Source organism: Panthera tigris, chromosome B2, assembly GCF_018350195.1.
Source record: "Panthera tigris isolate Pti1 chromosome B2, P.tigris_Pti1_mat1.1, whole genome shotgun sequence".
NCBI classification, from domain to species: Eukaryota; Metazoa; Chordata; class Mammalia; order Carnivora; family Felidae; genus Panthera; species Panthera tigris.
In genome coordinates this window covers 43,859,418-43,887,343 of record NC_056664.1, presented here as the reverse complement: position 1 = coordinate 43,887,343, position 27,926 = coordinate 43,859,418, and the positions used below count along the sequence as shown (strand labels likewise).

At 43.8% G+C, this 27,926-nt stretch overlaps 1 protein-coding gene across 6 annotated transcripts in view; it reads left to right on the top strand.

Moving 5' to 3' along the window:
• The window catches only part of RCAN2 (regulator of calcineurin 2), a 272,608-nt gene that overhangs the window by 229,837 nt on the left and 14,845 nt on the right, over positions 1 to 27,926 (top strand). For 5 of the 6 annotated variants that reach the window (XM_042986496.1, XM_042986498.1, XM_007085110.3 and 2 more), the window contains 2 exons: positions 14,742 to 14,915; positions 19,722 to 19,893. In XM_042986496.1, coding sequence (XP_042842430.1) covers positions 14,742 to 14,915; positions 19,722 to 19,893 — 346 coding nt within the window. Of the gene's footprint in view, positions 1 to 13,656; positions 13,722 to 14,741; positions 14,916 to 19,721; positions 19,894 to 27,926 lie in introns of those variants that run through there. The other variant, XM_042986500.1, reaches the window with a different exon arrangement.

The following is a 27,926-nucleotide window of genomic DNA, read 5'->3' as shown; positions in this document are numbered from 1 at the left end:
AATCACACACATACACACACACACACACACACACACACAAATATGTGTATTGTGGAAAAAAACATACTTTCATTACTATGATCCTATTTGCAGATACTTCTGGTCTGAAATGCTTATGTGAAGCTCCCATCCTTTTGCCGGGAAGCTTCTTTTTGGGTTCCAACCATTCTCCTAGGATGACACCAGAATTCTTCACACTGCCTCTGGTCCATGACATGTACAGGAGCAAAGTTGACTGAAGACAAAAGATGCATCTGTCTCATTGGGTGAGAGGTAACAGAAGGGAGAAACCCATATCCAGCCGGCTCCTCTCTGCTCTCAGTGGGGTGACCTACAGGTTGGCCATAACTCCAGCTACTGGACTATCTGGGACGAGATGTGCATTCTGTCACTGACCGGCTAGCCACATAAGGCAAATGTCGAGTCTCTTTCAACCCATTTCTTCATCTGCCTCAGAAGCTTTATGTGAGATTGAAATGGATTATCATATGTAAGGGGCTTAGTGAGGGGTTGGCTGCCTCATAAATATCCAGGTGGAAATTTAAGCACTGTGCAAAATTGCGATCCCAAATTATGCTCAGCGTTACCGACAGCTGCAGAAGTGGTTTTGTTTTTAGGAGATCCGTGTCAGCCTCGATGGGTATTGGCTTTCATGTTTCAGTCTGGAAAGCTCTCATTCAGGTAGCGTGTGTCCCAACTCTGGGACAGATTGAAACAAACCTTTTAGTTTCAAATCTCAAGGAATTTGAACATGAGGGATTTAACTGTGTTAAGCCTTTATCATTAACAAGTATTCTTTTTGTGCCATTATGTGAAGAACAGAGGATAGGACCTAAATAAAACGGAAAAAGTGTAATTGAAAGGAGGAAGAAACAGTGGGGTGGACCAATAGGACCATAAGAAACTGTGTTTTCTTTCTAGATTTAAGATTAAGTCATAAAAAGTTGCTCGTATCTGCCTCTCCAAAGAATGGACATGCCATTTCAATTTCATGAGAAAAGTAAGTTAAGGATACCATGCTGCCTTTGAAAAGCTTGCTTTGATCATATGCCAAATGGTAAAATGAATGAATTAAATTTTAAATCGCCTATCTTCCGGAGGATGTGATATGGAACATATTTAGGATTTAGCCCTTTAATTTAACATTAAACATCCTAAAAATGTCCTCATCAATTATTAACTTCCCGATATTAAAACAGAGGCTTCACTTCAGTCTCGAGAAGACAGAACACTATTTGTTTTTAGATGTTCATTTCCTACCTCTTTCAATGACAACACAGAGTGGCATTCGGGAAAGGGGTCATTTCCAAAATTGGTCTCTGGGCTAGTGAGCACTCTGTCCCATGTGCATCAGCAGGATTAGAATTCAAATGAAATGTTGTCAGTGGAGCATATATATTGCCAGGAAAATAAATGTTGTAAGAAACATGTATGAGCTGGCTCGTAAAATAGCAAAATCTCAAACCTCACTTGGTTCACATTTACAACAATTCTATAAGTATTTAATAACAGTTGTGAATGTGCCACAAGGGAAATATGATTCCTTTCGTCATCTTTTTCCTCAGTCCCCCAGCATGCCTTTCCTTAGAGGTGACATCAGATTAATAGGGATATATAAATCCTTTGATGATGATGCTCTCCGCCCAGAACAAAAAACTTCTTCAAACGTCCCCCACCACGATTCATTTCCACACATCAATATTCTGTCCATTTGTCACATACCATTTATTCCCTGAAGTCTTTCTTGACTCTTCCTGCATGTGCTCGTACACATACACACACACACACACACACACACACACACACAACTTTGATGACCCATCATTTCTGAAAGGAGATTTCAGAGTGTGTGAAATAATCAAAGGAAGAGGAGGGTAATCCTAAAGGGAGAGAGAGTATGTTGGAAGAAGGGGTCAAGAAAGACTTCAGGAAAGAAGTGTGTATAACTTGACGTCAACTTCCCTATCATAGTAGGGTGTTCAGTACACATTTATTGATTTTTAAATGTTTATTTATTTATTTATTTATTTATTTATTTATTTATTTATTTTGAGAGGGAGGGGAGGGGCAGAAAAAGAGGGAGAGAGAGAGAATCCCAAGCAGACTCCATGCTGTCGGCACAGAGCCCAACGTGGGGCTCAAACTTATAAACTGTGAGATCATGACCTGCGCCAAAACGAGAGTCAGATGCTTAACCAACTTAACACCCCGGTGCCCCACAGATGTATGGATTTTATGGAAGGATGACTTTGAAGAGAAGAGAAAATTCACCCAAAGGTAACATGGGGGAGAAGGGGAGGACTGTTCTATTCATCTTGCCTTGTCCATTTCATTACCAAGGGAGCCCTTCCCATAATGAGGCATCCTGGATGGTACACAGCTGGCACTCAATAATGCATACATGTGAAAAGGACACAAGGGTCAAAATGACACCATTTCTGCCCTTGAAGTTTCTATAGACCAGTTAATGAAGGAGCAGTTACCCTCACTAACTAGATCACTGTGTTATGGGATGTCTTAACCTCCAGAGGATTCAAATCAGAGAGATTTCTCAGATATGAGACCTAGGCTGGTACTCGAGAGACAACGAGACCTTACTTGATGGGAATGTAACATACAGCGTGATGACTGCAGTTAACAACACAGTATACTGTAGACTTGAAACTTGCTTTGTGAGTAGATCTTAACATTCTCCTCACAGGAAAAGAAATTGGCAACTATTTGAGGTGGTATCTTTTAACTAAATGTATTATGGCAATCATTTTACCATCTGTATATATCTCAGACCATTATATGGTACACCTTAAAGTTATGCAATGTTATAGGGGCCAATTATACCTCAATAAAACCGGGGAAAAAAAGAATATGGGGGGAAAGGTTATCTGAAGGAAAAGGGTGTCAATGGCAGAAGAAGGAGCAGGTGCAGGAAGGCCAGAAGTACAGAAGTGCCTGCCTTAGGAACCTGTGAGTGAAAGTTAGGAAGTGAGTGGCTGGTGTATAAGGGATGGGGTCGAGAAGGGGTAGAATGTGAGATTAATAGGGTGAGTGAGGACCATTTTATAAAGGGCCTTTGATGCTAAGCCAAGCCGTATTCGAACAGCTGTGTGAAGCCACTGAAGGATTTTATATATCAGAATTTTGTCTTTTAGAAAGACCTCTCTTGAGGCAGACTTTCAAAGTTGGTTCAAGGGTTGCCAGACTGAATCTAGAGAGACCTAGTGTAGTAATGGGACGAGCTGTGGCAAGCCAAGGAATTGGTGCAAGGGTGGAGGGTTGGGAGAGCACAGGTCTTGTTGAGTTGCGGTAGGATGTGGGAGTGGGGGAGAGGGAGAAGATCAGGTGACCCACGGCTTCCTAACTTGAGCAACTGGGTATGGAGACCGTTCATTGAGACAGGGGGGTGGGGGCAGCAGAATTAAAGATATCCAACCGGTGCCTTAAACTGAATAGTTCCAAAGCCAAATTCTCTGCTAGGGCCTCTAAGGAAATGTCCAAGAAAAAAGTTGAATATGGGGACTAGAGTTCTGGAGATGGGCTTGTCTAAGAAATAGGTGAAGTGTCGTTGGAGGGGCGACAGGAGCCAGGTGTGAGGGAGGGGCTGAATGAATCTCTTATGTACCTGAACTTCAAACATTTTTGGTAGTGGCTGGCACCTTTGTCATGTGTTCACTGTCTCTCCGAGCCCTGGCCTCCGCTGATGGTACAGGATCTCCAAAGGGAACAATTGACAGCAATTACCCAGTTGATTCCTCCTCAGAATTCTTTCGTTTACCGTGCCGTTTTTGTCAAGAAAACTTTGAAAGCTTCGCAGCCAAGAAAGAAATACTGATGGTTAATTTGGACTCTACCTCTTAAGTAGATAATAACATCAATAAAATCATATTAGTATAATTAGACTTAATGTTATGTGAGCTATTACTCTGGGCGTCCCTGTAATTGCGCTTCACCATCTGTAAAGGATTAGATCCAGGTAACAAGGCTAGATGTGTAAATACAGTTGGATATAGACACAGATGTAGGTATACCTCGACCTGGGGACAGGGAGATGTGCATATCTAGGGCTAGCAGGCCTGTGAACAGACATATGAACAAAATATCGCTTCTCCTCCAATCTGGTACAAGCACACTAATGCTCAGTACCTTTCTAAGTGACTTAAACATACTCATTGACTTGATGTTCGGGGAACCCCTATCACACAGAGACTGTTATTATTCCATCTTACAGACAAAGAAACTGAGGTGTCAGATAGATCAGTAAATTGCCCAAGGTTGCACAAATCCTGGGTTCAGGATTTGAACGAGCTAAGCGTGGCTCTAGAGTCTACGCTAGTGACGTGGCTTTAGGCGGCCCTCTCATGGCCTAAATGTAATAGGTAGGGCGATATTTAAATGAAGTTGAAATGCAATTCCCGGTCTTACGAGCTGAGCTACAAAGGAGGCTGTGCCTTTCACCAATCACACATGCACAGTTAGAGAGAGCTTCTATCTAGTCAGGGCTGGGGACAGCCATAGGCGCTCTTGCAGGTTGATGATCAAAGAGGAGCTGATGGCCCAGAGAAGGATGAAACTGTCATTAGCCCTCAGGAAATGCCCTGAACCAAGGCAGCCATTGATACTGTAAACTGCAATGTGGCAGCTCTAAAAGGATCATCAGATCCTTCCTTTGTATTTAAAACCATGCAGATATGTGCCATTTGTGGCCTGTACCTGAGATCTGTGCTCATAATTCCTCCCTCAGAGGTCTCCAGGTTACCTGATTGACCCCGTACTCATCCCCGGTACGTGTGGGGTGCTCCTCCCCACTCTTCTCTGGGTATCCAGAGACCCCTCGGGATGCTTAAAAACGTTCTGCGGCAGACAGGGAGCCTGCAGCCATCCACAAATGGTACCTTGCTTGGTACAGCAAGATCCATGTCCCCTGGGCTCTCTTGGTGGGGGGCAGAGTGACCTCCCAGAACAAGCCCTGGGCTCAGGTGCTAGAAGGGTCTCACATTGGCTTCAGGGAGTTAGACCCCGCAAGGGTCCTAGGCACACGGACAATGCCACCTGTACATTTCCCTCTTGGTCCACTCATCTAACACTTACCATCCCTTACTGTACAGCTGTTGGGACAGGTTCCGAGCACCCCTCTTACTGGCTCCCCCCACCCCCCGCCAGTCCTCCATCTTGGGTATTTACAAAATGGGTGCTGGTGTGCATAGCAGGGAAATACTCAGGCATCTGTATGATAAATGAACTGACATTTTGCAAATTCAAGTTTCTTGGCTTTCTTTCTGGTGATCCAAACACATAGGGACATGTTCCTTATCAGCCCGAGAGTCATACAAACACCATATTTTCACTGTATTGTACACATGGCCTCTAGACTCCTTTGTGATGGCACAGTATATTTGTCATTTCTCTTAGGCATATTTCCTGGGAAATGAATGAAATTTCAGCTTTAAGACCCTCATTGCATGGGCCTATACCCAGGCCCTGGCAGGACCCTGACAATGTGTTTCACGTGATCATGTATTTTTTGGTAAAATACATAAAACTAATTTTTAAGGATTTCTTACTGTCGTTAAAAAAATATTTCACTTTGGGACACCTGGGTGGCTTAATCGGTTAAGTGTCGGATTCTTGACTTTGGCTCGGGTCATGATCTCACAGTTCGTGAATTTGAGCCCTATGTTGGGCTCTGCGCTGACAATGTGGAGCCTGCTTGGGATTCTCTCTCTCTCTCTCTCTCTCTCTCTCTCTCTCTTTCTCTCTCTGCCCCTCCCCTGCTTGCTCTCTATCTCTCTATCTCAAAATAAATAAAAATAAACTTAACAATATCCCACTTTGGCACCTATTTAATATAATTTTGCCTAAAGAGGGTTTCCCAAGTTCTCAAAGCTTCAAGGTCCACAAAGCTTAGGTTGACCCCCATTCAAAGAACATTCCAGATTGTAGCCCCTGTACATATTCTTGGCTTAGAGGAGTTTGAGGGGTTTGTTTATCCAGTTCTATATGCGTAGATGGCAGCACAGTGAGATCAGGAAAATGGAGACTTCTTCCACTAGAAAGAAGTCAAATGTACTCTCGCATAGAAACATTATCCAGCCACCGCGAGACTTAGGGTGGGAAAGAAAGAACAGATTCGAACACAGGCCGTGGAAAGCATTCTGCTGAGAGAAGCAGGTGATGAGGTTTTAGGACAAAGTGGGTTCCTTTAGAGTTTAGACCTTTGACTCTCACAAGGACCCTAGTGGGAAGGGACAAAGCCTTTTGTGCCTTTGCCAGTGAATTATCTTCTCCCAAAGCAGTCACGTGGCACAAGGTCTGTCCACTTGTTTTATCAGTAAAAAAGGGTTGAGAACCTCCTTTTCATATTGATTTTTCTATTTAGGTAACATCGGGACCACAAACGAAACGAAACGAAACGGCATTTAATACAAATCTGCTTGGCCTAAGAAATCCTGGCAGGTTAAAATCCAGGAGGAAACATCCCCCCATGCAGTCCTGATATTCCTTTCACACAAGCAGTCTGCATTAGGGAAGATTTATAACAGCGGGTCCCTGTGCCAGGAGGCCCTCCTGAGCAGCCTGTAAAATCCAATATGATCTTTAAACATGGGATTTTCACATGACTTGTCAGTGGACTCCATTGAGAGGTGATAAACCGAAATGAATTATTTCATTCTTCAGCAGTTTCTGGGAGGTATTATCTGACAGAGGAGAGCCTTGTGATTTTGAAAGAAGCCGAATTTCTTATTAAGATAATTTATACCCAACGGGCTCATAAGTGAGAAAATTGAAAAATATATAAAGGCATACAGCATCGTTTGGAATGCAGATAAAGGCAGTGTCGGACCTCTCCAGGAGCTGTGTCCTCAAGGATAGCACTATTCTTCCCGGCTGACAAGGAAAGCTGGTTTTCTTGTTCTTGTTTTTCAGACTTCTCTCTTGCCTGCATCTAATCAATGACGTTTACGTCGTGTAAACAACTTGAGCTTACTAGTTCCGGTTTTGCTAACTGGGTAGTTGAGTGACTTTGTGGAGGTCATTACCTTCTCTGGCTTCCATTTGCTTCATATGTTATTCAAGGACAGTAACAACCTCAACTCTCCCTCAGAGGGTCAGTTCAGATAAGTAAGGATTCGGGGACATAATATATTACACAGAATTGTTCTTCTGTAGCCTGTCTGGTTTGGAGTTAAATTTTAATCTTCTAATAGTCTTTCTATAAGCTACCTTACGGTTTTGTATCAACCAATCAAGTAGAATGCATTGAGCCCTTCCTAAGTCTTCCTAAGCTTAAAAAGCAATAGTCGCTCCCATGTTGTTTGGAAACTATAATTAGTCACCTGCTACTTGATTTTGTTCCATCATTTCTGAGGGCAAGGTTCTTCCCATAACTGGAGCCTCTTTGTGAGGACCCTGGACAGATCCCTCCTCCTGGTTCCAAGACAAGGCTCCTCTCTACCCTGTGGACCCCGAGACCATTGTATCGCTGGTGGGGAGTGCCATATCGTGTTCGCTTTGAGAAAGATTAGAAGCACATTGTTGTCCCAGTCATGCATGGCGCGTGTTCAAGACCCCATGAGAAGCTTTTCTGGTGTTCAGGAGGGTGTCCTGTCAGAGGGACTGCCCTTATAAATCTTTCACAATACAGACTCCTCATGTGAAAAGAATACCTAGGCGTTCTTGGCTCCAATTTATGTTTCTACCTTTGTTCTCCTTTTTCATTTCTGTAACTCAGTTCCTATTAAGCAAACACATTGAAAGGCAGGGAATTTAAAATCCCCAAGTATTCATATTTGAAACCAAGTTTCCCTTCTTCCTTCTTTTTCCACTCCCCCCACTGCACACACCTGTCTTGCACACCCCACCCTGGAATGACCCCGCTTTCCACTTCCCACTCACCTGGAAAAAGATGGCCTAACAGAATTCGCTGGCTCTGTTAAAACCATCGGATCCCCAGTTTCATTCGGTCCCTGAGTGCTGCATAACTGCCTATGTTAGTTTTCTAGGGCTGCTGTGACAAAATACCACAAATCGAGCGCCTTAAAGTCACAGAAATGTATTCTCGCACAATTCTGGAGGCTAGAAAACCAAAATCAGGTGTCGGCAGGGTGGCGTTCCCTCTGAAGCTCTCTTCTTAGCTTCTGGTAGTTGCAATCTTCCAGCAATCTTCGGCCTTCCTTGGCTTGCAGTTGCATCACTCCGGTCCTCTGTCTTCAAATGACACTTTCTTTATGTCTCCCTGTCTTCCCATGGCTATCCTCTTATAAGGACAGCAGTCATCCTGGATGAGGGCCCACCCCATGCCACTATGACCCCCCCTCTTCCTTAGTTACATCTTCAGGGACCCCATTTCTGATAAGGCCATATTCCCAGGTACTGGAGACTTGAGCGTATCCTTTGGAGGGGACATAATTCAGCCCATTACACCGTTCTTTGACTCATCCACATTTACTCTCCTTACCTCTGACCACAGCAGCTGTTCTGAGTCTTTCTCAAGCTTCTCAAGCCCTCAGTCTCCCTTCACCTTCCCTACCTCAACAGAGGACCTCACCATCCATTTCCCTGAGATGAAAAGCCATCTTCAGTTTTGCTCGTTCCATTTCCATACTCCTCCATCCTGATCTATCACCTCCTCTCTCACGGGAAGAAGTGTCTACAAGTCTCTCTGAAGCCTCTTCTTCTTGTCTCCACTACCCTCTCCTCTTTCCTGTCTCCTCTCTCCCTTCATCATAGTTTCATTTTATCAACCAGGAAGTGTCTCCCCACACTCCCAAAAATCTTGTTGTGACCTCGCTTCCCATGTAGTTATCATCCCACCTCCCTCTTTCTCGTTACCACACTCTCTTTCTCCACCTTTTCCCCTCCGTTCACTCCTCAATCCATAATAATCCAGGTTTCACCTCCACATCTGTTCAAAGAGCTCTCAGTAGTGTCACCAGTGGTCTCGCACTGGCCAAAACCATTTTCGTCCTTTTCACCTTCTCTGCAGCATTCAGTTACTATAACAACACTTTCTCGAATGATAGCCCTTCTTGGATTTCCATTATGTTGTGTCCTTAGAATTCTCACTAGACCCCTTGTCTTCAACCCAAGCCAACTAAATCCTTACTTTCTCTGAGATATTATAGTACTGCTGTTCTCAAAGGATGGTCTACAGACGCTTTTCCATGAGGTCAAAACTATTTCCACAATAAGGCTAAGACACTATTTTCCTTTTCAGCTGTTTTGACGGTTATATCCATGGTGCAAAAGCAATGGCAGTTAGAGCCGCTGGTGCTTTGGTATGAGTCAATGCAGTGGCAGCAAATGATATCAGTATTATTCGTACTAAAAAAAAAAAAAAAGATAGAAGAATGTAAGAAAGAAAATACCAGTGTTACTTAAGAATGTCCCTGATGGGGGCATCTGGGTGGCTCAGTGGGTTAAGCGTCCTACTCTTGGTTTCAGCGCAGGTCATGATCTCACAGTTCATGAGATCGAGCCCTGCGCCAGGCTCCGTGCTGACAGCATGGAACCTGCTTGGGATTCTCCCTCTCCCTCTCTCTCTTCACCTGCCCCTGCTCTCACTGTCTCTCTCAAAATAAACTTTTACGAAAGAACTTAAAAAAAGAAAGAATGTCCCTGATGAAGCCATAAAATATATTAATTTTATTATCTTTTTTCCTTGAATATATACCTTTTTAAATTTTTTTTTCAACGTTTATTTATTTTTGGGACAGAGAGAGACAGAGCATGAACGGGGGAGGGGCAGAGAGAGAGGGAGACACAGAATCGGAAGCAGGCTCCAGGCTCTGAGCCATCAGCCCAGAGCCTGACGCGGGGCTCGAACTCAAGGACTGCGAGATCGTGACCTGGCTGAAGTCGGACGCCCAACCGACTGTGCCACCCAGGCGCCCCTGAATATATACCTTTTTAATAATCTGAATAACAAAACGGGGAGTACACTAAGTATACTTGGATACGATGTTTGAGGTGAGATACAATGAGATACAATGTCTGAGTTGAGGAAACATTCTAAACTGTCCCAAGCTGAACTAGGCATTTGTTTTTCTCACGGAACACCATTTGTACTTAAAAGAACAACTAACAGACAAAGTGTAGTTATGCAGACTTAGATATTTGGCAGATATTTTCTCAAAAGTGAATGGATGAGTGTGTTACTCCAAGGAAAATAACTGTCAGTGTTTGTTGCCAGTGATTAGGAATGAACTTTTAAGCAAAAATTAGAATTTTAGAAAGCCTGTATTTACCAACATGAATCTGACATCTTTGCAATTTCTAAAGACTTTTTGATAAGATAGGTGGTAATGTTAATGAATGTGACTTTTTATACTGTGTGATGAAATGGGTGAGGATTTGGAAAACCTACATAACGCAAGGAACCATATTTTTCAAGTGGTCAATGTATGTCATTACAGAATCATGCATGGGTTTAAAAAAACACACACACATTAGGGGCGCCTGGGTGGCTCAGTCGGTTACATCTGACTTCAGCTCAGGTCATGATCTCACACCGTGAGTTCAAGCCCTGCATTGGGCTCTGTGCTGATAGCTCAGAGCCTGGAACCTGCTTCAGATTCTGTGTCTCCTTCTCTCTCTGCTGTTCCCTCCCTCACGCTCTCTCTCTGTCTCTGAAAAATGAATAAACTTTAAAAATGTTTTTTAAAAATTAAATGTGAAAAATAGATAAATGGACCTTAGTATAATCAAATAAAAATGTTATTTGATTATAGCTTCGGAGTCAACATTGTAATATACTTCACAAAACTGCCACTTGTCAAGCTTTGATGAAGTATCAGGAAAAAATATTTACAAGGAATTTCGAAGAATATTTGAAAGGCTATGAAGTTACTCCTCCCTTCTCCAACCATGTATTTGGGTGAGGCCAACTTTGATTCATACCCTTCAGACAAAACCACATAGTATAACAGATTGAGCCTAGAAGCAAATGTGAGATTTCAGGTATCTTCTATTAAGTCAGAAATTAAAGAAACTTGCAGAAATGAAAAAAAAAAAAATGCTGATCTCACTAAATTTTTTCTTGCTTTGGAAGAGTTATTTTTCATAAAAATATTATTTTAACATCTAATGGGCTTATTATTGTTACTTTTAAATACATTTATAAGTGTATATATTTTTCACTTTGCAGTACAGTGAACATTGCTAAGTGAAACTCGGATTAACAAAAGTTCTTGGGGAGGGGAAGGAAAAAAAAAAAAAAAGAGAGGTTAGAGTGGGAGAGAGCCAAAGCATAAGAGACTGTTAAAAACTGAGAACAAACTGAGGGTTGATAGGGGGTGGGAGGGAGGGGAGGGTGGGTGATGGGTATTGAGGGGGGCACCTTTTGGGATGAGCACTGGGTGTTGTATGGAAACCAATTTGACAGTACATTTCATATATTAAAAAATAAATAAATAAATAAATAAATAATAAATAAAAAAATAAAAAAATAATAATAAAAATAAAAAAAATAAAAAAATAAAAAAATAAAAAAGTTCTTTAGGATTCTCCCTGACTTTTAAGCGTATAGCGAGGTCCAGAGACCAGAATTTGAGGTCACTGCTGTGAAACTCTTTTCAAACCAGTGGTTACAAAGGGAACTGACTGTTGAGGAAATGAGGAATTTATTGGGCGTGTGGGGTGCCAGTCACTGTGTGTCTGGGGGGAACCGGGGCATCGAACCCTAGATTTGCTCTACAGGAAGGTGAGACACCCCTGTGGCTACCTGTGTTCAGGACACCATTTTGCCTAAGGGTTTGTCGCTGTGCTTCGCCTGCCTCTAACCAATTTCTCCTCATGCTCTGTCACCTCCACCAGCGAAATGGTTGTCAGTCATATCACTCCTGGAAGCAAATCGAGGGGGCCAGTGAATCCCCCCATTCTTGGCCAGCTGCCTGTCGCCACTGCCACTACAAGTCCCCAAAAGACTTGTGCCGAGAGGACAAGCCAAGTAAATGTTCGTTTATTGCGATGATGATTATTATCATTACAGAGTTTGTGAAAACCCTGGCCCCTGAGTCCAGGTTTGGGGAACGACCTCTTTTGATGATCAGCCTAAAGGCCCAAAACAAGGAGAGGAATGAGGTTCCTGTCACTTGCCAACTCTAGCTTGATGCAGGAGCTGCCTGGGGCTCTCTTTTGAAGATCGGTGGAGAAAACGATTGCCTTCGGTTACTGACATCTGCCGAAGCCTGCCAAGGAGTCGGCATATAGGCCACTCATTGTCAGCCCTCCCCTAAGCCCGATGCCAAGACCCCTTGATTTTGTTTTTCTAATCCAGGCTCTTGAGGCCAAACAGCTCTGAGCAACTGAGATGCAAGGCATAAAGAAGAGATATACAATGCAAACAAGGAACTAGAGTCAAAGGAAAAGAACACCTCCCCTCCAAGTTGGTCTTCATGGCCACGCTCAGGCGCTGGGGCGGAGATGAGGAAGTGAACTCCCAAACCAGAGGTGGGAAAACATAGAGCTACAAAGAAGACCCAAGAACTTTGTCCTGAGAAATATGACTATTTCTAGATAGAAATAAAAGCTTTTGATCTCTTAATTCCTTCCATTCCTAAAAATTCCCCAAATTAATTAAACCACCAGCTGTGATGTGAGCAGCTGAGGGCACTTGTCATTGTGAGAAACCAGAAAACATTGTATTCACCAGGACCCCTGTTCAGGAAAACACAATATTGTTGGGAAACGATTCCTTAATGAGCCCTCTTGGAGTGATGGCAGAGGCCCCAGGCCCAGGGGTCGGCTCATCCCATGACTTGAGAGTTGAAGGAAAAACTTCCCAAGGAACAGACAAGGAAAGATCCTTGTCTGTTCTGTTTCTTTGGTTCTTTCCTTGTTTTGTTCTTGTTAGGGGAAGGGGATTGAGAACTCAGTCTGAAAAGGGGAGAAAGAACCCCTTAAATCTCCGTGAATGTCATGAAACTTGAAAAAAAAGAACTCGCTTTGAATGTATCATTTGTGGTTCTGGACCGGATGGATAGGGCATAAAGAGAAAGACACAGGAGTCAAAAATGGGAGGAACCATAGGCACGCCCTGGGGAATCTCAGAAACGAGCCACGTTTTTGGAAGGGTCGCGAGCCATGGATCTGAGGGTCTGAGACGTGTTCATCTGGAGGCCCAACAGGCGGGGAGAACTTCTCTGCCATCTGGGCTCTTCTTCCTGTGCAAACCCCAGAGGTCAGTGACGTCACAGCCTCGCATCACACCGCTGATTCTCCTAGATGTGGTCACACACAAGCTTGGGTCAGTTTATTGATCCCCATCGTTTGCTCCTGCTGTGGCACCTCTCCCTTCTTCTCAGCCCAGCAGTGTGATTCTTTATATAATTGAAAGCGTCTCTATATTCAGGGTCACAAGGACTTTGGCCTGGTTGTAGTTCTGCCACTAAGTGCCCATGTGACCAAGGCGGGTCCTTGTCTCTTCAGACTTCAGGGTCCTGGTTTGTGGAATGATAGAGGTGAGGAAGGAAATGGCTTAGGGCCCTTACAAACCAAATTCAGTGAACCTTGCTGCACCTTGGGGCATCTGCATTCCGACTTGTACTCACTCTTAAAGATATACCTTCCGTCGTAGAAATAAAAGAATCAGGGTTTGTTGATTTGTTTACATAGAAGTTCTTTACTTAGCAACAGTTCCTCCGCTAAGCACATACAGTAACTTCGCATACACTGGTTGTGTTACTTATAACAAGGATTTTTTAAAGCTAAGAGAAACCAGACAGATGGTATTAATATATGTATTTTTTAAGTCTTTAATTTTCCTTTTGTGCCTTGTGCCCGCCTTACGGGCATTCTCATATCTGTGTCTGTGTCTGCCTCTCACAGTAGGTTGTTAGATCACTGAGAGCTGGAACGCAGTAATACTCATCTGTGTACTCCCCTAAAGCCTAGCGACTGTGCCTTGTAATAAGTGAGCATTTAATAGAGATGTGTTTAGTTGAATTGAAAACTGTACTGAATCAAAAACTTCAAATGATTACTTTGTATTGTGATAGGCTTGGTTATGCTGTAGGAATAAAATAATCTCCAGATCTCCGTGGTTTAATGCGATAGAAGTCTGTTTGTTTATTTGTTTTGCCAAAGCAAAGTCAACTCTAGGATGGGTGGGAGTAGGGAGAAAGATATTTCTGCTCCACACAGCCCCTCAGGGACCCAGGAGAATCTCCTGAGGGACCGAGGAAAGTCCTGTTTCTCGATGGTATACCATTTGGAACACACGGCATCTTCAGAGAAAGATAGGAAACTTTCTCAAGGGCTTTTTCTTGCCTTCAGCACACATTTCATGGACCAGGACTCATCCCATGACACCATCTAACTAGTGCCACCAAAGTGGGTCGTCACTTGTAATATCTACTGCATACTTTACTCAAACAGCTCTAATATTTTAGATTTAATGAACTTCTTTGAGAATCTTATGACAACAATGATCCCTCTCCCCAGAAAACAATACATATACAGAGAAACTTCCTCAAAATTTTGCATAATTTTCAGGTCTGTTATGCATTTCAAACCCCATTCACTGCTCCTCTAAGGATCCCTAGACCCAGGTTGCAAATCCTTCCACTGAATCCACGGGCATGTTTAACACCCGGTAACAGATTGACAGGTGAAAAAAAATGCATTACTAATGTGCTGCTTGAATGTTATGTTGAGAACAGCCTATTTATTTACTTATTTATTTATTAATTATTTGTGTCGTGCAAGATACATGACCCACGGATTTTCCTCTGTGTTTGTTTTATCAGGAAAAATTTGAAGGTCTGTTTCGGACTTATGATGACTGTGTGACCTTCCAGCTATTTAAGAGTTTCAGACGTGTCCGAATAAACTTCAGCAATCCCAAATCTGCAGCCCGAGCCAGGATAGAGCTTCATGAAACCCAGTTCAGAGGGAAAAAATTAAAACTCTACTTTGCACAGGTAAGGTAATTCTTACTCTACATTATTATTATTATTATTATTATTATTTTGCCTTTTTTTTAATTTTTTTTTTTAATGTTTATTTATTTTTGAGACAGAGACAGAGCATGAATGGGGGAGGGTCAGAGAGAGGGAGACACAGAATCTGAAATGGGCTCCAGGCTCTGAGCTGTCAGCACAGAGCCCGACGCGGGGCTCGAACCCATGGACCGCGAGATCATGACCGGAGCCGAAGTCGGCCGCTTAACTGACTGAGCCACCCAGGCGCCCCTATTTTGCCTTTTTAAAAGTGTAAATGGAGCCCTTTCTACTTTGACTGGTTTGTAGTCTATAATTAGTTCACAGATAAATAAACCTATGCCCTGATTCCCAGACAGGGGTATCACAGAGGTTTAGAAAGCAGGCTCTGAGGGCTGACAGCCTGAGCTGTCACCTGGGCAAGTTACACAATGTCAGTGGGTCTCAGTTTCCTCACCTGTGAAGAGGGATAATGATACACACACCGTTCTGCTGTTTTACGAGGATTAAGTGGACTATTGCATGTTAAAGTACCTAGTATTTGGTAAATGCACAGCAAATATCAGCTAGTACTTGTAATAAGAATGGTCTACACCTAAGGCGCCTGGTGGCTGAGTCAGTCAAGCGTCCAACTCTTTGTTTTGGCTCAGGTCAGGTCATGATCTCATGATTCATAGGTTCACAGCTCCGTTGGTACGGAGCCTGCTTGGGATCCTCTATCCCTCCCTCTCTCTCTGCCCCTCCCCCCACCTGCTCTTTCAAAATAAATAAATAAACTTAAAATTAAAAAAAAAAAAAAAGAATGGTCTATTCCCAACTACTCTTAAACTTCCTAGCAGGCTTATAATTAAAAGTTCAGTTATGTGATAGTTTTAGTGGACTGTATATCTTTCCAATGACTCCAGTTCATGAGAAAAGATTACAAACATATGGAAATCAGTTGCGTGTTTTATTTCATCCAAAAATAAGTGCTGGCTATTCCAAATGGGGATGAACAGTTCTTGGCAATACTCACAAAGTCCACGGCAATAGAAGATCAATGTCCTAATATTAGTTCCATCAGTGCCCTCCCTTCATCATTAGATATCCTGATCCATCTCGTATCGGTCAGTAAACGTTGTTCCCACCTTTGGACTCTACGAAGATGGCATAGTAAAAAGAACGTAGGCTTTGCTTCTTTTTAAGGCTGAATAGTATCCCGTTGTACGTAGATGCCACTTTCTCTTTACGCATCATCTGTCGACGGACATTTATGTTGTCTCCACATCTTGGCTATTGTGAATAGTGCTACAATGAACACAGGAGTGTTAATATTTCTTCCAGAGTCTGAATTTAATTCTTTTGGATAAATACCCAGAAGCGGAATTACTCATTGAGATGGCGGTTCTATTTTTAATTTTTTTAGGAACCTCCATATTGTTTTCTATAGTGGTTTTGCTGTTATGCATTCCCACCAACAGCACACGATGGTTCCTATTTTTCCACATCCTTGCCAACACTTGTTGTCTTTTATTTGTTTATTTAATTTTGATAACACCCATCCTAACACCTGTGAGGTGATATCTCATTGTGGTTTTGATTTGCATTTCCCCGGTGCTTAGTGACCTAAATATTTTTTCATAAACCTGTTGGCCATTTATGTATCTTCTTTGGAGAAATGTCCATTCAGGTCCTTACTCTGTTTGCTTTCACTGAGTTACTGGGTTTTATTTTGTTTTTTGTGTTTTTTTTGTTTTGTTTTGTGTTTGTGTTTTGTTTTGTGTTTGTTTGTTTGGGTGTTTGTTTGTTTGTTTTGCTTTTGAGTCATAGGAGTTCCTTAACTTCTCATCCTATACATGAATAGAGAGATTAACCTGTTTTATATCTGGTTTATAAATATTTTCTCCATTATGCAGGTCGCCTTTTCACTCTGTTGATAGTGTCCTTTGGTGTGGAGAAGACTTAGATTGATGTAATCCTGCTTGTTTATTTTTATTTGTGTTGCCTGTGCTTGTGGTGTCATACCTATGAAAACATTGTCAAGGCCAATGTCATGAGGCTTTCTGTTTATTTTCTTCTAGGACTTTCTCGGTTTCAGGTCTTATGTTTAGAATCTTTAATCCATTTTGAGTTAGTTTTTGTGTATGGTGTAAAATGAGGTTTTAACTTCATTCTTTTGCGTGTGGCTATCCAGTCTTCCTGGCACCATTTGTTGAAGAGACTGTTGTTTCCTCATTGTGTACTGTTGGCACTCTTGTTGAAGATCAGTTGACCCTCTGTGTGTGGATTAATTTCCGAGCTCTCTGTTCTATTCCATTGGCTTACGTGTCTGTCTTAATGCCAGTCCCTTGCTGTTTTGATTATTGTAGCTTTGTAATATATTTTTAAATCAGGAAGTGTGATGTTCATCTTTCTCAAGATTGATTTGGCTGTTTGTGGTCTCTCGTGGTTCTATATGAATTTTAGAATTGTTTTTTTTTCACTATTTCTGTAAAAGAAAAATGCCATTGCAATTTTGATAAGGATTGCATTGAGTCTGCAGTTTGCTTTGGATAGTGTGGGCATTGTGCAATATGGATGAACCTGGAGGACAGTACGCTAAGTGAAATAAGCCATTCACAGAAAAACAAATATTGCATGATTCCACTTATATGAGGGATCTAAAATAATAAAATTCATAGAACCAAAGCGTAGGATGGTAGTTTCCAGGGACTAGAAAGAGTGGAAAACGATGAGTTACTAGTCCACAGGTATAAAATTTCAGTTAGATGAGATGAATAAGCTTTAGAGATCTACTGCACAACATTGTACCCATAGTCAACAATAATATGCTGTGGGGCACCTAGGTTCAGTCAGTCAAGTATCTGACTTTTGATTTCAGCTCAGGTCGTGATCTCACGGTTTGTGAGTTTGAGCCACACATCAGGTTCCGCCCTGTCAGTGCGGGATTCTCTCTCTCTCTCCCTCTCTCTCTGCCCCTCCTGCGTGCTCTCTCTCTCTCAAAATAAGTAAAATAAACAATAACAAAAAAAACCCATTAACAATAATATACTGTAGACTTAAAAATTTATTAAGTGGGTATATCTCTTGCTAAATGTTCTTACTGTAATAAAATAAAATAAAAACTAAATAAGTAGAATTTACACTTCGGCCTTAGACCCATGTTCAGATCTCATGCTGCTAGTAACTATGTGATTTGTAGAAACCTCAGTTTCTTCATCTAATGAAACCCCACCTGTTTCCTTAAAAAGTTAAACATATAGAGTTCCCATCTGACCCAGCAAATACTCACTCCTAGGTGTACATCTAAGTGACTTGAAAATAGGCCTCAAAAAAATGCATGTACACATATATTCATATATAGTAGTACTATGACTAGGGTAGAAAGAGTCCAAATGTCCATCAGTGGCTGTGGTCCACCTTTCAACAAACAAACTGTGGTCCATCTTTCATTGGAATGTTATTAAACCATAAAAAGGAATGAAGCATTGATACATGCTACCACATAGATGAACCCTGAAAACATTATGCTAAGTAAAAGAAGCCAGACACAAAGAGGTCACATATGATTCCATTTATGTGAAATATCCAGAATAGGTAAATCCATTGAGACATAAAGCAGATTGTTGGTTGCAGGGTCTGACTAGGGGCAAAAATGGTAGTAGCTGTTTAATGGGTACAGGGTTTCCTTTAAGGCAATAAAAATGCTTTGGATTCTCTGTCTCCCTCTCTTTCTGCCCCTCCCCACTCACACGGTCTCTGTCTCTCTCAAAATAAATAAACTTTAAAAAAATGTTGGGGCGCCTGGGTGGCTCAGTCGGTTAAGCAGCAGACATCGGCTCAGGTTATGGTCTCTGTGGGTTCAAGCCCCACATCAGGCTCTGTTGACAGCTCAGAGCCTGGAGCTTGCTTTGGATTCTGTGTCTCCCTCTCTCTGTGCTTCCTCTACTCACACTGTGTGTGTGTGTCTCTCTCTCTCAAAAATAAATAAACATTAAAAAAAATTAAATTAAATTAAAAAAATGCTTTAGGGGAACCTGGGTGACTCAGCCAGTTAAGCGTCCAACTTCGGCTCAGGTCATGATTTCAGGGTTCGGATGGTGACTTTGAGCCCCACGTCGGGCTCTGTGCTGACAGCTCGGAGCCTGGAGCCTGCTTCAGATTCTGTGTCTCCCTCTCTCTCTGCCCCTCCCCTGCTTGCCCTATCTCTCTCTCTCTCTCTTTCTCTCTCTCTCTCTCTCTCTGTTTCTCTCTCTCTCTCTCAAAAATAAATAAGCATTTTTTAAAAATGCTTTGGATGTAGGTAGAAGTGGTGATTGCACAACCCTGGAAATGTACTAAAGGCCACTGATTGTTTACTCTAATGGTTAATTTCATATTATGTGAATATCACCTCAATTAAAAGAATGAGAGAAAAAGAAAGGAGAGAAAGAGGGAGGACAGGAGGGAGGAAGGAGCCTGGGGACCAGCAGTTCAGCCTCACTTGGGAACTTGTTAGCAATGCAGATCCTCAGACCCCACCCCAGCTCTGCTGAATCGGAAACTCCAGGAGCGGGGGCTCTGCAGTCTGTGCTTTTAGTAAGCTCTCCAGGTAATTATGATGCACGCTAAAAGTTGAGAGCCACTGTTTTAAGGATGAAATAAGATAACTGAGCATATGGTGTGTGGTAAGTAGTGATTATTATTATAGCCTGCTTCATTGGATCACTTGTCACAGGCTCCAAATGCGACTCTGCATCATCGTGTACCAACACGGCACATCTGAGGCCCTAATGAATAATGCGTCTTCATTTTTTCTCTCTTTGAAAGGTTCAGACTCCAGAGACAGACGGTGACAAGCTGCATTTGGCTCCACCACAGCCTGCCAAACAATTCCTCATCTCACCCCCAGCGTCTCCTCCCGTGGGCTGGCAGCCCATCAGTGATGCCACGCCAGTCCTCAACTACGACCTCCTCTATGCCGTGGCCAAACTAGGACCAGGTACGCTCTGCGACCCTTTTGCAAAAGAAACATCGTCAGCAACCTAGAAAAGCCAAACAAGATTAACAGCCTTGAAATCCGGGGCTCACGGTAACATGGGCATTTCTAATGGGTTTATTGCACTGTGTGGACAGCGAGAGGGCTGACAGATGGGAAGGCAACACCGGACTTTGTCCCTGTTTAACTGCAATTCAGGAACCGGTGCTAAAATGCCTGTCTGTGCAACTTCTGCGTTGCAATGCAGATACTTTAAGACTGGGAAGAGCTACCGAATTCCTATACCATGAGGAAGTTGTTTGTTTTCTCAGGACAGGCAAAATGAGCTCTAGTGACAGGCACGAGGCTTCGATGCTATGCAACCTTCTTTTACTGCTGCCATAGGAAAGCCCAGGAACCCTCTGAAACAAGACAATCTTCCTGCCAAAGTGAAGTCTCTAGGTCCCCAAGAACCAGATCACAATAGTCTCTAACTTAAAAAAAAAAAATCTTTCAGTCCCCTCATTCTGGTGGTTGGTACAGGAGGCTCAGATTCTCTCATTCTCTGCAGTACGGTATTCCATTGGGTGAATATGCAATCACGCTTTACTCATCCAGTCTCCTGAGTTGGACACTTAAGACAGTCTCCAGTTTCTTGCCATTACAATCAGAGCTACAGTTGGGGCACCTGGGTGGCTCAGTCGGTTAAGTGTCCAACTTCGGCTCAGGTCATGATCTTGCGGTTCGTGAGTTTGAGTCCTGCGTCGGGCTCCCTGCTGTCAGCACAGAGAATGCTTCAGATCTTCTGTCCCCCTCTTTCTGCCCCTCCCCACTTGCTCTCTCTCTCTCTCTCTCTCTCAAAAATAAATAAACATTTTTTTAAAAAGCTACAGTTAACATCCTCGTGCATATCTCCTATGCACTTGCCCAGAATTTCTGTACATTTTGTACCCAAGTGATATCGTCCTCACTTTCTTTTCTTTTTTTTAATATGAAATTTATTGTCCAATTGGTTTCCATACAACACCCAGTGCTCATCCCAACAGGTGCCCTCCTCAATACCCATCACCCACCCTCCCCTCCCTCCCACCCCCCATCAACCCTCAGTTTGTTCTCAGTTTTTAAGAGTCTCTTATGATTTGGCTCCCTCCCTCTCTAACCTTTCTTTTTTCCTTCCCCTCCCCCATGGTCTTCAGTTAAGTTTCTCAGGATCCACATAAGAGTGAAACCTTTCAGCAGATGTTGCCATCTTGCTGGAAAAATACTCTAAAGTATTAAGAAAGGTGAAATGAAATGGGGTTGCTTATGCCAAGGCGTTTTAAAACAGCGCTGGGAGGCCCATCCCAGAGATGGGCCTTGTGCACATCCTCACTCGGTAGGACCATGAACTTTTGGACTGGGCCAAACCACAGATATTGCAAGAACTCAGCCGGCAACTTTCCATAGGGAGAGATTTTGCTTAGTGAAAACCTTAACAACCAGTTCTGTTCAGCCAAGATATTCTGCCACCAACACCCACCAGAATCCTTTGTAAACAGCATCTACAAGCATTCCCTTTTTTCTTTAAAAATGCTTGACTTTTGTTCCCTGGGGTGGGGGGCACTACTTAGGTTGCCACAGTTCTGAGATTCCACAGAAATGCTTTTGTGGGGAGGGGGGCTTGGCTCAGCTTCTTTTCTCGGTTGACATTATTTTTCCTGTATTATAGCAGGAGGGGACATGGTGGAAAGAACAGGGGCTGAAACCAGGTGATCAGAGGGTTTAGGCACTGTGGATCCAAAGGTAAATCATGCCCATTGTGTCTGCTCTATGAGCTGGTCTCCTAATGTGAGGGGGGGTTTTCAAAATATAACCACAAGGCCCCGACTGCACCCTAAGAGATTCTGATTTAATTGACTTGGGTCAAGTTCAGGTGTCAGTATTTTTAACAAGCTCCCTGGTGATCCTGAGGTGCATATCTGTATCAAGAACCACCGGTAGCCAAGTGACAGATATCAGCCATGATAGACTTAATAATGAGTTCTTCCCAGTATTTCTCAGTGTGCTCAGGAAAACACGTGGACCCAAATCGCCCACCCCAGAAGCCTGCGGTTTTAACCATCACACGTGACGATTCTTGCACAGCCTGAAATCTGCAGACCCGACGCGGGGCTCGAACTCACAAACCGGGAGATCATAACCTGAGCCGAAGTTGGATGCTCGAAGGGCTGAGCCGCCCAGGCGCCCCTCTGGGGTTTCTTTCTAATTACCATCAAATCGCTCAGCTTCTTGGGGCCTCTACAGCGGCCATCGGTTCCACCCTTAAAGAGCCACTGTGAGAAGCAGTAGGGGCCTGACTAAGATGAACTGATAAAAGAAGTGATGTAATAACGAGAGACGTATTTGTGACGCGTTATTTCTCTGAAGGACTGATCCGTATCCAGGAATCCTGAGCCAACGCACTTCCCACGCGTGTCTGTGCTATAGGTAAATGGAGAGTGTATAAAATGAGTTGAAATAAGTTGGGTCTTCTCAAGTCAGGCCTTGTGCAAGCCTTTCCCACAGTAATTCAGAACACTCCAGAAGCAAGAAGGCACACCCCTAGGTGGACCGACTGGAGCCAAGGTACGCCTGAGCCTCACGCACGGATACTGACAAGAACCCATCTGAACCCCTTGTACAGTTGCTTGGATGGCAGTACGTGGAGCTTCAGAGAGTCCCTGAGGTCGTGGCCGGAGGACCTAGGAGTCACTGGCCAAGCTGCATTTTACAACAGCGGAGGAAGCCGAGAGGCCCCGACAGGGGAGAAATCACTTGCCGGGACAGAGTCAGGGTTCCAAGGCGGTGATCTTCCTACTTCACTGTTGACCAAAGGAGGCCCAGGCGGAGTCAGACTTTGTGACCATCAGATCCCAGCTGGCCTCGGGTCCACTCACTCGGAGCCGGTAACCCAGTCAACTCAAATCACGTTTCATCCAAAATTGGGAAAGAAATTCGTCTGTAGTTCATGTTCACAGAGCTGGATGCAAAGACAAGATAAGGGCAAGCCTCGGATACCCTCACTGGCTGACGGAGCCGAGTCCCAGGTCTGGAAGACACTGCCAGGGGCAGGTGAGAGCTGGACCTGATGGAGGCAGAAGGAACGGATAGTGTGGGGGTTTTAGGCCTCGGAAGGGGTGCTTACAGAGCCTGGCACAGAGGAGGCAGGAAGGAGGGCTGAAATGGTCTTAAAAAGATTGTTTTACAGTTTATTCATTTTTGAGACAGAGACAGAGCGTGAGCGGGGGAGGGGCAGTGAGAGAAGGAGACACAGAATCCGAAGCTGTCAGCACACAGCCTGACGTGGGGCTCGAACCCATGGACCACGAGATCATGACCTGAGCTGAAGTCGGACGCTCAACCGGCTGAGCCACGCAGGCGCGCCAGGAATGAAATGGTCTTAAAGAGGCAGAGGAAAAAAGGGGGTTCTTTTCAGAGTTGTGAGGAACTTACCAACCGCCGTTTAAAGTGCATCCCTTTTACCTGAGTGGTGCTGCTAAACTCCGGGCTTGACTTTCCCTTTACCAAGTAAATGTACTCTGAAGTGCTCTGCACAGAGAGAGCAATCATTAATACCCCCATTTGACAGATGAGAACACTAAGCTGTACAGAGGTGAGCGAATTTGCCCAAGGTGACACAGCTGGGCGGTGGCAGAGAGAAGTGTCCAGCCTGGCTCTTCTGACTCCATGAGATCTGGGGCCAGATCCCATGGCCTTTGATTGAGGATACTGGTGGCCTCAGCACACGTCAGGCCTAGGATGCTGGCAAAACCTTCATCCCGACCCTGAGTCGGCAGTTCTCTTTAATGCCACTGTGACTTTCAGAAGGCCAAACCCGGGCCTGGCCAGTGTGCAAATGAAGGCCTGTGCACTGTGTGTGTAAGAGCGGATAGTGAGGGTTTTCTGCTTTTTTAGGGATGCCCGACACTGCGTCCCCTGGAACAGCTGCCATTCGGATGCGTTTTCTGGGCTAGCTCTCTCTGCATCCTTTGCCAGCAGTCTGAGGCTGCTTCTCTTTATTTAGTTATCCATTTGTCCTTTTCCTGTGTCCTTGAAGCTTCTTCGCTCCACCCAGACGGATGATCTGGAGCCAACAACTGAGTTGAAAATATCACAGAGGTTATATTAGAAGCGTGAGCCCCCGGTGGCCATTTCCGCCGCACCTGTGAAGGAGCACAGCCACACCCTGCGTCCCTCCCATGCCCATCTCCGCCCCCCTCCCCACGAGGTGCCCGGGCGAGGACTTGCTTCTTCAGTCTCCTCTTGGCCCTCGGCACAAATGCTCGCTCCCTCCTCTGGTGATTTTCTATCATCTGATTCTCAGTCTCTACTTTCTGAGGGGGGGAGAGCATGTTTTATTCATTCTGGTACTCCCAGCGCCTGAAAGCACCTTACACTAGTTGATGTTCAATAAATATTGAATGAATGAATGCATGCATGAATGAGTGACTAGATCAGAGCCATTAGCCTGCCTAGAGATAATTCCTTCACTGGCAAATTGTTGCTTTCTTACGGCTTTCGCCAGACTGCATCAGGCAACACTAAATTAATGTTTTCTCCAAGGGGAGGACTTCTAGCGTTTCCGTCTGGGGAAAAAAAAATGATTTCGTGAGATTCATTTTTAATCCTCTGGCAGAATCATTTCAGTAACAAATGATAACTCATTCCACATGAAGGGATGGCTGCCTCCGTTCCAGGAGTACAGAAACACAGCAGAATGAGAGCAGAGAGCAACTCAAAGGGTCAGAGGAATGGGGTTGGGCTGGGAGGGGTGACCAACCCCACAAAATTGGGAGAGCGGACTGACTGATTAGAGACATGGAAATCTGAAGCTGCCGGGAAGAATTAAGTCTGAAGAAAGAGCATCATGGAGCAGGGATCCGGGGCAAGATGGCACCCAGGTTCAGGATCCCACCCCAGTGGGAGCTCTGACGCGTCCAGCCACCCTGAAAGGCAATGACGGACATCACCAAGACTCTTTCACGGAGGCTCCAACAAGCAGGGGCAACATGGTGCCCCCTTTCCTTCATCAGGAAAGGAACCCTGGTGACCCCCTTCCAGAGAGGGCCAGCGCAAGCTCCCTGGAACTTCCAGAGAGGCTCTGGAAATAAGCGTGGAGAGTGCAATTACAGTGGAACCGTGATCAAACCCAAGCCCGTGGGATTCCTTTGAAATCCTTAACAGGCTGTTACAACACCTCTTAAGACACAAGGGCCACATCACCCTGGAGAAGCAAGTCTGGTTCTATTCGTTGCAGAGAGAACAAGTTTATATCAGGAAAATGGGAGAGGCACAATTTCAAACCTTCTTAACTATTGTCCCCAAGACTGTATGTTCTGTTTTTGATCCAAACTAAGTAAAATAGATAAATTAGGAAAAACATTTTAAATAGAAATAACGGTTAAAACATATATTAGGGCTTACTAATATAATGGGCCAGGCACTGTTCTAAACACCTTAGTATATTATCTCATTTAATGCCCACAGCAAGTCTGTGACACAGGAATTGTTCTTCTCCTCATTTACGCAGCTGGGGAATGTGAGGCACAGAGTGGGTAAGTAGCTTGCCCAAGGCTACACAGCTGGTAAGTTGAAACAGGCACCTCTGCCATAGGCAAGAAGCAGAAAGATTTGATTGAGCCAGCGCCTTTGTCCTGGGGAGTGAAAAGTGTGAGAAGCCAGAGAGGTCTCCTGAACGGTAACATTAATTTCTCTAGAAGAAATTCATGAGTGTTGCAAGAGGGAGTTTTAAAAATGTGAAACAACTTACACAATTTGTTCCTCCACATTTTGTTTCTGGGCTTATTGGAAGTGCCCGACCACACACGCAGGCCTCCAACGTCCATTCGGTGCTTTTCTCTCTCGTCCTCCGGGACATGCCAATCAGGATTTGCCTTCTTCTGCTCTGTTTAAAGGACAGTTACCGTGTCTATCAAACAGAGGCCCTCTACATTTACATAATTCCTCCTGGTGAATTTAGAGAAGCCCATCATCAAACAATCATCTAGGCAAAAGAAGGTGGGCTTAGACCAAGAAGAAAATGAATCGAATATGCATTTTGGTTTATACATCTGTCATTCCTGACTCCAGAAAGAGTACGGTGCTATGTTCTTTTCAGATGTACAGCAAAATAGGAAACACAAAAACCCAGCCCAGCAAGCCAGCTTATCTATACCAATCAGCAAAAATGGGAACACAAAGATGTTACAATGTACTAAATGGGTGGTAAATCAGAAGTGAGATGTGAAATGCCAGCCTTTATTCTGCTCTCTAGGATGGCTCTGGAAGGTCATGTTCATTGTCACTGAAAATGCCTGCAGGGAACGATATGAAAAGTCATTGTCTGTTCCTTTTTTTCCTCCTGCTATTTTTAGATCTTGTTAGGGAGATCAATTTTAGTTAACTGCAGAGCAGGGCTTAAAATGGTGCCCAAGTTTCAAGTTGCGAACATCTGCTATATTTAGCCTTTTTCCTTTTTCCAAATTCCTCTCCATCAAAACATGCCATAGTAAAGCAGTTTTGCTGGTTTGCTGCTTAGTATACAGCGTTTCCTCTACAAGGAAAATATATTTCATTAATTCACGTAACTTATAAGGAAGAAAGAGTTTCTATTCCAGGCTCATTGATTCAAAGGTAGAGCAAATTCTGTTTTTTAAATATAGATGAACACCTATATTTTGGGTGCATATGTATGACTATTATATAAGCCTCAGTTCTTGTTCAACAACTGCTATTTCCTGGTCACAGATATGAAAAGCAAATAAAACAGTCAGGCTCCAGGATTTCCGCTCACACCATCTCCTCCGTCATCCCCCACCCGAGGCACGCAGATTTGTGATATGGACCACATGCTCAGAATTTTCCATCTCCTTTCAAAGAATCTTCCCTGGAAAAATTAATGTTCGAAAAGCTTTTCTTCTCAGCATGTACTCCACAATTATTTTTATGTTTTTTTAAGCTTATTTATTTATTTTTGAGAGAGAGAGAGAGAGAGAGAGAGAGAGAGAGAGAGAGAGAGAATCACAAGCAAGCTCCACGCTGCCAGCACGGAGCCTGATGCAGGGCTCGATCCCCTGAACTGTGAGATCATGACCTGAGCCGATTGGAATCAAGAGTCAGATGCTTAACTGACTGAGCCACCTAGGTGCCCCCACAATTATTTTTAATCATTGATGAGTAGCAATATAAAATTCTTCTTTTTCTTCCTTCGCAGGTAAAATATGCACATTGTAGAACAATAGAAAAGACACCTGACCATCCCTAGAGCTATGCCCTTAGCCAGGCCCCTAATATCAGCCAAGGTCAAACACAATGGTTACTTCCAGAGAGCAAATCCTCATGCCTCTTTGACCAAGCATCTCTTTCTTTCCCTATGTTGCTACTTTTCTCTCACCTGGGTGGATGAGCACCCCCCCCCCCCCGTCACAAGCTTCAGAGTCTCCCTTTATCTTCCCAATCCCCCTCCTTCCACGGTTTCCTTAGTCTTTCTTGTCCATACCTTCCTTGTAGGATTCTACTTCCTTGGCTCAACCACTAATTCAGGTCCTCAGTCAATCAGTTGTCCCCATGAAGTACTTTAGGTCGTAAATGACTCAGGAGGGATTGAAGGTACACAGCCCCACCTCATCCAGTCTTAGAGGGAAACCCCCAGAAGATAAACAAACTTTCTTTTATTGAACCAGAACACCTCTTATAACCCAACTACAGAAGTGTTCTCTGTCCTTCTACCTCTCTTCCCCGCCCCTTCTCTCCCTCTCCTCCTACCCCCTTTTACCAAGGATCCTTTCTGGTTTCCTACTTTGATGTGGGTTGGGACTGAGGATGGGAGGTAAGGAGGAAGAACCCCAGTCGTTTCTGTGGATAATAATTTCCTGACATGAGCTCACACTGGACCTGAGTGCAGGCAACATGGTGGTCATGCTTTGGCCTCGGCATGCCTGGATTGGAATCCTAGCTCCACTTGTTTGAGCTGGACCTTGAGCAATTTACTTCACTTCTCTGCACCTCTTTATTTTTCAATGGTGATCACTGGGCAACCT